This window comes from Syzygium oleosum, unplaced genomic scaffold (genome assembly GCF_021117445.2).
Source record: "Syzygium oleosum isolate NSW1041296 unplaced genomic scaffold, Sole_v2.1 Sole_v2.10, whole genome shotgun sequence".
Classification (NCBI taxonomy): Eukaryota; Viridiplantae; Streptophyta; class Magnoliopsida; order Myrtales; family Myrtaceae; genus Syzygium; species Syzygium oleosum.
In genome coordinates, this window is record NW_026607494.1 from 11,424,560 (window position 1) to 11,434,116 (window position 9,557).

At 41.6% G+C, this 9,557-nt stretch overlaps 1 protein-coding gene across 1 annotated transcript; it reads right to left on the minus strand.

Moving 5' to 3' along the window:
- Nucleotides 1–2,622: 2,622 nt before the first annotated feature.
- Nucleotides 2,623–8,276, minus strand: LOC115679970 (glutamate receptor 3.7). The gene is made up of 6 exons (XM_030603707.2): nt 7,632–8,276; nt 5,650–6,971; nt 5,014–5,291; nt 4,896–4,927; nt 3,799–4,205; nt 2,623–3,337 (listed from the first exon to the last, which is right to left on the minus strand). Exons 1-6 carry the CDS (start codon nt 7,921–7,923, stop codon nt 2,900–2,902), a joined length of 2,769 nt encoding a protein of 922 aa, XP_030459567.1. The 5' UTR covers nt 7,924–8,276; the 3' UTR covers nt 2,623–2,899.
- Between the last annotated feature and the right edge of the window lie 1,281 nt (nt 8,277–9,557).

Below are 9,557 nucleotides of genomic sequence, written 5' to 3' on the forward strand. Positions count from 1 at the left end.
TTTGTGTTGTTGTACTCCTTTTTGAATAGAAAAAGAATTGAACAACAAAAAAAAATTAGTTTAATTATATTGAACTTTTTATTGTTTATTTTATTTTATGTGTTCATCTATTATGAATTGTTGCTATTGATAAATGAGAAATTTTCATTTGTATTGTTGCGTTCACTTTCATTTTGTTTAACTAAAAATGAAACAAAAAAAAAAAAAGGAAATTGGCCAAATTCTAGATAGATCCTAAAACCAACCCTGGAACCGGTGACAGTGTAGGTTCCAAGTTCCAGTTTATATAGGGTAGGTTTTAGGATTCAAAAAATGGGGAATCGGTTCTAATCATAGAGCATCAGCATCAATGCCATGAAAGCGAGTGATGGGGAAAAAACATCAATGCCCCATAAAAAATTCAATTTTGCCTTTCATCCGATCGATCTAAAAAGGACGAGGCATCCGCAAGCAAACGGTCAAGCAAGACTACAGCGACCGGGTTAACACTCCCTTTACCAACCAAACAAGATGCCATGCGTGTTTTGGAGAGGTACGGTATCCTAGCAAAGGAACCTTTTTTCGAGGTACGTGCCGGCTCTTCTCGATTGGTCAGTTGGCGATGAACGCTCCAAAGAATTCATCTCCGAGTCAATGGTATGTCAAATAGGGTTCGTCGGGGGTCAATATAATATTGAATTAAACGCTAATCAGCAAATGTAATCTAATGTACGAGACTTGGCAAGCCTAGAGGACCCGTTTGGTTCTTTCGTCGATGCATCGTGTCCGATTCAGCATTGAACAGTGGACTGAAGTTTCCTATTCTCGTTTCATCCCCATCTCAATTCATTGCCAGTTGGACGAGGAAGGTGGCCGGCAATTTCCCTACGAGGATGGATCCTGAAGCGACGGTCGTTGTTGCATGAGTTAGGGCGAGCTGGGTACGGACAACTTGGTTCCATTTTGATCCGACTCGATTACGCTCGTCTTATTGGCTCTCGTTCTTTTCTATAACATCGTGATGAACGCCTCGGAATATTTGCTGTTTAAAGAATGGCCGAAAGAGAGACTTCCCTCGCGACACTGAAAGGGTATTCGGAGTTTGATTAGAGGTGGTATGACCCACCATTTGTTTCAAGCCAAAAGCAACTCCAAAAGTTGGACTTCGAAGAGACTTTTTGGGTTTTATTAGGGGTAAAAAGAGCAGGAGATGGGGGCCTCCACGACCTGACGATTTCCTCGATAAGGTCCCTGTTTTCCTTCGCCAACTTTAGTATAATGCAGGAACATTTCGTTTCCACCACCGAATATCTCGTGCGCTGATATATCAAGGGGTCCTCTTATGGAGTGAGAACCACGCAGCAATCGAAAGCACAAATGTCAGAAAATGGTAATTTGAAAAGCATGTTAATTACTTTTCATGAGATTCGACTTAGCGTGACTCCTATTAGGACACCTGAATTTTCCGACCTTGGCGGCTGCATCTAATTCCCCAGATGTTTTGTCCTCGTTCCTCAGATTTCTTTTTTCTTCCTTGTTCCGATTTTCCCGAGTTTGAGGAAGAAAGATTCCTGGAAAGAGACGGGATATTAGAAGTAGTCTCCACCGTCATGATGGAAGACGACCAAGAGTGTCTTTGCTTGATCTTGACTTGGGAGTTTGCCTAAGGAGATAAAGAAAGAGATGGAGATTGTGAGTCTCGCATAGAGTTGCCTGGACTTGGGCAGGCCTTGCAATGTCTGTCCATTCTTTAACTTACTGAGGGAAGTCTGTCTTCGTGTCTAAGACGCTAGAGTAAACATGAAAACAATGTGCTGTAGACCGCGCAACAGCAGAAGAGACTCGCGAATGAGAGGCTCAACGGCAGATCAATTCGAGAAGCGCATTCCGGTCCATTTGATCTTTGAAGTTGGCTTTGTTTGTTTTCATTGACGAGGGATTCAACAACCTTTAAAGGACTTTGCAGAGTTCATTGTTGGCACGGCTGTGTAGAGCGGGAGATGGCATCCTATATAACATACGTACAACGTGACATGTTGTCGAAACATCACATCGTCTGCGTTGCTGCGACTGTCAATCTTTGTTGTGATGTCAAAACATGCGTTGAAGACGCTTACATTGGATTGGATGAACCACTGACGACGTGTTAGCTGGTCAAGTACGACGAGTACTACTTGATAGGATTTCTATTTACGCACGAGCTGCAGATAATGGGAACATGTGGCTGATGAACTTCATTACCTTTTGCTTCGGAGTTTAAGCAATCTTCCTTGTTGGATATTCCTGCACGGCTCTAAAGAGGCAAAGTGGGCTATAGCTTCCTCCAATGTCAAAGATAGTTTGGCACCAATAGTATCCACCTAGAATGCGAACTTAATAATTCCCTGCAAACTGCCTATAAACAAGAAAAGCAAGATCTAATGGGCAATGCCTTCTCGAGAGCATGACTAAAGATGATAATCCGGGCTTATTACGAATAGGGTCGACTCAGTCGATTCATAGACCACATATCTTGGATGTGCTGATCACTCAAGAGCTACAATGTGATTAATTTCGCTGTCCCTCTTTTGTGGATGCGGCGGTTATGGTACTTAAAAAACTTAAAAGAAAGTTCTTAGATGGAGGTCGGGGATAATAAAACTCTTGGACCAAAACCCAGTAAATGTAATTGCAGTCATTCAGATACCGACCACTGAAAATCTGTGCTTAAGAACAGACGCATTGATAGAATCCAGAGGTTATCTATAGCCGGAGAATTCTGATCAGACTGCCTTCTTATATGAGAGCCCAACAGAAGAAAGAGGTTTGTATATTTACATGCTTCCCTAAACTTAGAGAGGGAATAAATGATACCTGACAGGAAACCAGATAGCGCGAAAAGCTTTACCGAACAAAACCAACTCAGCAAATCTATCCGATTTCACGGAACGTCCTCGCGTGTTGATAAGGTCAGCAGTTGTTGAGCATTCCCACTTTGAGGCGTGTTCAACTTAGTAGCATCTTCCTTCTGGTCAACAAAGTCGAGAAATTTGTAAAAGCTATCAGAACATAGCCTATTTGAGGACACCGATAGTGAAGCGGTCGTAGCCATTTGCTGCTTCTTGAACCGGACGAACAAGCAAATCATCCGGATCAGAAACACCAGAAGGGCTGCAATAGAAACGACACCACATAGAAGATAGAGGCCCCAGAAGCTGATCAAATGGAGCTGTTCAGGTTTTGAGTCCTGTCCCCTTTCACTGGGACAACCCATTTTGCAAAACCATTTCTCGTGAATCTTTTGGAGCTTCCCACTCTCGGACAGTTTCAATATCGCGGTTGATATGTCAACAGCTAGCGGAGAACCTCTTTGAAACGCCTGAAAATTAAGGTAGACAGACATCCATCAGAGAATGACAACGGCCATTGTTAAAAATCAGATATCCACAGGCAGTATTCTTCATTATCATCAAAAGTTCTGATTTGAACTAATTAAATTGGCAAATGATAGCAAGATTAGCAACAAGGACCAAATGTTGAGGATCCAGAATGGGACTGTAGATTTATAAAATCAAGACCTTTCTCATCAAGCTTTTAGTCAACTGTTTTCATTGGGGGAACTTGGGGGCCGATGATCATTTCAAAGTTAATGCAATAAATAATTTGAAGCAGTGGTAGCCTATCAAACTTTTTCAACTACTATGCATATGTACCAGGCAACTGATTTTGCAGAGGATTTTCTGCAATTCGTCTATTGCAACTGTGTTATGCCCAAACGATTTCCTTAGCAGTTCCTGTCATAAATGCAGAAACATATATACATGTAAAAATGCTACTCACGAATCCCCAGCCGCCACTGGTAAATGCTTGCCCAATAATCCCGAATTGAGTATGCTTTGATAAAAATAAGTCCACATAAGGCTCTTCATCAACAATAGCAGCCACCCCACCATTGCTTGGCCCTAGCCGGAGTGCCCTTTCATACTCTTCTGGTGAGCCGAGGGGAATCAGTCTTGATGGGGAGACGTAAAGACTCTCCTCTAGATAGCCGTGAGCAAATGATCCCACTTGATAGCCAATAGGCCAATTACTTGCAATCAAGCTATCAATTCCTGTGATGGGTGATGAGAGCTGTTGAACTGTGAGGATTGAAGAAAGGCTTGCTGTGTAGCTTGATGTGATCACCATCAGTAAAAAAAGCCACACTACCATTACCATACGACCCAATGGGCTTACAGTATCTTCTTCTGATATTAGGCAACACAACTAAAATCAGTCAAATATATAAAATCCTGGGGATGCATCAATTATGTAATAATTTCCAGACTGAAGCATAATTATGTTAGTGAATCATACTCCATCCTAGGGATATCATATATAGATGTTACAAGAAAAAGAAAACTGAATTTTTGATGTACACAGGTGTGTGACAATGTATCTATGGATATACACATCCATACACTCTTATTTGAATATGATTCTGATGCACATTCCTTTCCTCAGAAACATGCAGAAATACAGTGACATATGAAGTGACCAATTATCCAGTGCGGTTGTCCTTGAAATGCAATTTTTACCGTCACTTAAGCATTCTTTTGTTGCCAAGTATTTACATGGGGATGAATCCCTTTTGCATGACGACTATGCTGTATATCCAACATAACATAGACTAATGGGTGACACAGATGTCTCATCTGACAAAGCTTAGGTAAAGATAATAAGCTTAATAGATATTTATGGACCACAACAGATGTTACGTGAACATAAACAAGCCAGCTTCAGTTAATGCAAACGTTTTTCAATATCTATTCTGTTGAAATAATTTACTTTGACAATCTGTACACAGTCTGGAAAAAGAAGGATCAAATTGCGGGATTGAGAATTCTAATCATGAACAGAGATCAGCAAAATGATTCTAGATACAAAGATATACTTACGGTTCTTCTTAAACATGGTTGAAAAGCTAAACCTGCAATAGAAAAATTTCCATTGTGAAAATGCATGCTTAGAAAGATAGACCCAAAGAGAAAATCCTTAAACAAAGAGGATGCTCACAGGAACATTGTTGCAAGTTGCCTCTTTGGAGGACCCCTAAAATCGCTGTTCACTCGATGCTCAAGAATCCAAATGACTACAGCAATCATCACGAAAGAAGCTGCTGTAACAACCCACATCTCAGCTGAAAAAGGTTGGAGAAACACCCAAGCACTTGACTTTGAATTGTTGATTGAAGCCACTATGACAAGACCACTTGAAGCAAATGGCTGAGAAAAATCTACTATTTTTGTCCGATTTGTCGATATTGCAATGTCTCCAACAGCAGCATCAAACTCCTAACATTAAAACTTCAAGAATGATATAGGTGGAGTCACCAGGATTAATCATGCTTCAGTAGAAAGAAGACCACACAATCCTAAAGCTACCATCACGAGTATGTTCACTTTAGAAGTTACCGACAAAACGAAAATTTTACTCAGCTGCTATTGATCTTTTTCTTTTCTTGTGGTTTAAATACAAGTAGAAATCCTATGAGACTTTGAGCATGAAGAATCAAGCCCATCTTGTGCACATGCATTATGACTTCATGTCCTACAAATGCAACTCATGTGATGCACATCAAAATAGCTTCACATCTTGGCAATAAGTTCATCACTTTCTCTGTTTCAGACTACAAGAGTATGATTTACTTACATTATTTGCTACCATTTTGATCAGGCCGTCATAACTGGGATTAGAATGTCCATCTCCATAAGCCTCAAATCTGAAAGGAACTTCATATGGCACAAAACTCCTTGCTTCATTGAACACATCAACACAATATCCTTGGAATGTATGACTAATTTGGTCCTCCAAGACAAATTCAGTGAAGCTAAATCTGTTTGGAACTCCAATTCTCAGAGGGTTCCCACTGTCTGCCACCACCCAGCCACGTGGTATTTCTGTTTTTCCACTAGGCCAAGTCACATCATGGAGCTTCTGGTCTTGGCGGGTATAACTGCTATGACCTCCTTCAATACCCGTTTTATTAGACCAAAATCCAACCAAACGAATCGCTCTCTGGTCTATGTTGATGACATCATAACCATTACTGGGAACATTCCTATCTGGACTGAAGTAAATTTGACCCGTCAAACCAGTGAAATTTAACTGCAACAATTTCTTTAGAAGAAGAGATCCGCCATCAAAGACTTTAAGCTTTCCAAGCCGCATGTCTTTTGTTTTCTCATCATAGAGGGCGTCGCTGAATGGGAATGTGATATTTCCATTCTCGTTTATGTACCTGTTGATTGCATGTGCAACTGCCCATACTGTATCATACGCACAAAGACCATAAGTATTTAGTCCAGACCTAGTTAACCCTTTTGTCTGCATGTCTCTCCATCGAGCAATAAATGCTCTCTTCTGGACAGAATCTGGAGTGTGGGGGCGTAACGCAACTACCCCTTTCAGAATCTCAATAGATGTTTGGTTTTTGGGAGACAATGAATCTAAGGTAGCAGAGACCCAATCCGTGGCCAGCCACACATAATCACTTCCCATCATCTGCAGTTCTTGCGCTATGGTAAAAATTCTGAAAGCAGGATCAAAATTTACATGAACAACATAAACACGAGGACCGAATCTTTTAGATTTATTGAGTGCATCTGTGATGTGTCTTGAATCATACTGGACAGGCAAAGGCAACCTATATGAAATCTTCATCATTTTTCTCTCAAGTTCATCACCCAAAGCATATATCCCGTTTCTCCCAAAATCATCATCAATATAGATGGCAATGACATCTTTCCATCCGTAATAATTGATCAAATCAGCCATTGCAGCCATTTGGTAGGAGTCACTCTGCGCAGTACGGACGAAATACGGAAATTGCTGAGCAGAAAGTGTAGGATCAGTGGCAGAATAAGAGATGAGAGGAATTTGGAGATTATCCGCAATCTCGGTAATCGTGTGAGCTGTCGCCGAGGACTGTGGTCCAATAATAGCCACCACGTCCTTGCCAATCAGTTTAAAGGCTGCCAGATACAGAACAACCTGATTTCAAGTTATAATCTTTGTAACAGAGCATAGATTACAGCTTCTGGAACAGAGAAAAACTGAAGAACAAGTCCATGCACTAAGTTAACAGCACAATAAAAAAACCTGCTACACTTGTGAAAGACCATTTAATGATGCAAAATCCATGCCTGACTTGCTTGCTTTTGTCTATAGAGACTCAAAACAGAAAATCAGTATGACCCGAACAAGCCAAAATGAAAATAGAGAGAACATCAAAATCGATCATATCGCCTCAGTTGTGTTCGTTCTGTTGGGTATCGAGTTCTTAAACTGCACCTTCGTTCCATTTTTTTTTTCCCTTTAAAATGGTTCAGTGAGCATTCAAAGTTCATCACAGAGTAAGCAAAATTGGATCTCAAAAGCAAAGGAAAAGTAACAAAAAGGCCCTTAATATATTCAGAAGAATGCGAAGCATGGTCAACGGAGTAACCAGAAAGTAGATTTTCCATGGTCAACCTCGGCTAATGATCATCCTCAAAAGCGACTAGTTTAACAATAATAAACCCCTGGAAGAGAACCCCTTCCACTACAATGCACATAACCGCAAGAACAACGAGAAAGAAAAGTTTCAAGCTTTTTTCCTGGACGCGAAAAGGGGGCAAAACATTCGAACTCACTTTCGACGGTCCCCATGAAGACGCTGCAATTGGCGTCTTCCGTGAACAACCTCAGCTCCGTGCCGTTCAGAACCGACGGATCGGCGTTCACGTCGGCGACGGCGGCCTCCATCGCGGCCTTCGCGGACCTCCCGACGACCGAGTCGTGCGTGAAGATGGCACCCACCCGGACCACCGCCGGCGGCGGCGGCGGCTCCCCGCCCGGCCCCCCGCCGCAGCGGACTCGGCGGGGTCCGACCAGGAAAAGGGCCAAGAGCAGGGGAAGCAGCACCACGGCGCGGCGGCGCCTCATTTCCGGCAGGGGGGCGGCGGCAGCAGCGACACTGGAGCTCCAGCAAGGCTTGGTTTGAACGCGAAGCTTCCAATGGGGGTGGAAAGAGACCGGTCGAAGTCCGACGAACTTCTTTTGGGGGAAAGTTGGTAGGAAGATGCGAAGGGGCAGCCCCACGTGAAACACGAAGCTCTGTCGTCCGAGGAACAGTGCCGCGGCTTAGGCTCGGGAAGAGTTTGGCATATGCTCGGCCATTGCTGTGCGTCCAAAGGTCTCCCTTGACCAATGAAGCACGACGTGACGAGAAGCGGAAGTAGAGAGAGAAGCTGCAGAAGAATAATGGCGGAATGGCATGATTGAGGGGGAAGAAAAAGATAATAATAATAATGAAAACGAAAAAAGTTGATATTATTGAATTTTTGTGAAAATTTCGTTTTCCCCCCCCCCCCCCTACGAGCCTCTCGGTCCTTTCAGAATAAGCCCTCCAAAACTCACCCTCCCACTAGGGATGAATCAGACTGATAAGATTCTTGATTTTACGGAGAGAGGTTATGGTTCCCGATTCTATGTTTTTAGGAATCGTCGATTCCGATTTGGTTCCCGATTCCTATGGGAATCAGAACCGGGAACCGGGAATGGAACCGGGAACCAGGAACTCTAAATCTAAAATCCCTAATTTTCTTACTACTCTTCACTCCTCACTTCTTAGCTCTCAAATTCTCATCTCCGTCCACGTACTCATTGCTTTGCTTAACTTGTAATGTAGAACATTTCCTAAGGTTTGTTTAGGCCTTTGATTTATTGTGGTTCTGGAGTACCCACCGTTCGCATTCTCGTTGCTTTACTTAACTTGTTATTTTTTTTCGTTCTTCAGTGAGGTCGATTGTTTTCATTATTTACTCTTTCACGGAACATCTTAAGCTTGATGGTTGCATAGTTAGAACCATGGTGATAATAGATGATGGAATGAGAAAAAAAAAAAGTTATTGTTGCAATTGCAAATAATCGATAAGCAACACTTCAATTTTAAATTTAAAACTATTATCAAGTTATCAACTATGATTGTTATTTCTTTTGATTTTAGGTGGTCAGAATTTGGAATAAATTTTCATGGATGTTTGAGGATCAAAAGCTCATCTTTCTTTCCTTTATCCTACTTCCCATTTTTTTTGTGGTTCTGGATATGGATATTTTCTTGATCGACGTGCTAATCCCTAGTGAATTCTATTGCGCATCGATTCACACAATGACTTCTCATTTTAATTGTATTTATTTGAACCATAATGTTAGGAAAACTAGTCTTTTGTATTTTCTTTGATGAATAATAAGCTCGTTCGATATTGTTGCTTTCATTTTCATTTTGTTTGACTAAAAATAAATAATAAAAAAAAGAACCTATTGGACCATGGAACCGACCCTGAAACCTATGACAGGGTAGATTCTGGGTTCCAAGTTCCGACAAGTAGGTTTCAAGTTCCAAAAAATGAGGAAACTATAACCGAGGGTAGATTCCAGGTAGAACCTGAAACCGTTCAACCCTGCCTCCCACATGTTAAATTCTGAATTTTAAACCCTTTACTTTATCCCCCAACTTTCACCTTCTCACGTTTCGTAGTTTAGGATTCGTTTGTTTCGCAAAAAATATATAATTTAAA

Coding starts and splice junctions, on each gene's coding strand:
- LOC115679970 (XM_030603707.2), bottom strand. CDS start 7,923: ATGAGGCGCCGCCGCGCCGTGGTGCTGCTTCCCCTGCTCTTGGCCCTT. Junction 6,972..7,631: donor CTTCATGGGGACCGTCGAAA/GTGAGTTCGAAT, acceptor TGTATCTGGCAG/CCTTTAAACTGATTGGCAAG. Junction 3,338..3,798: donor CCAGTGGCGGCTGGGGATTC/GTGAGTAGCATT, acceptor CTTAATTTTCAG/GCGTTTCAAAGAGGTTCTCC.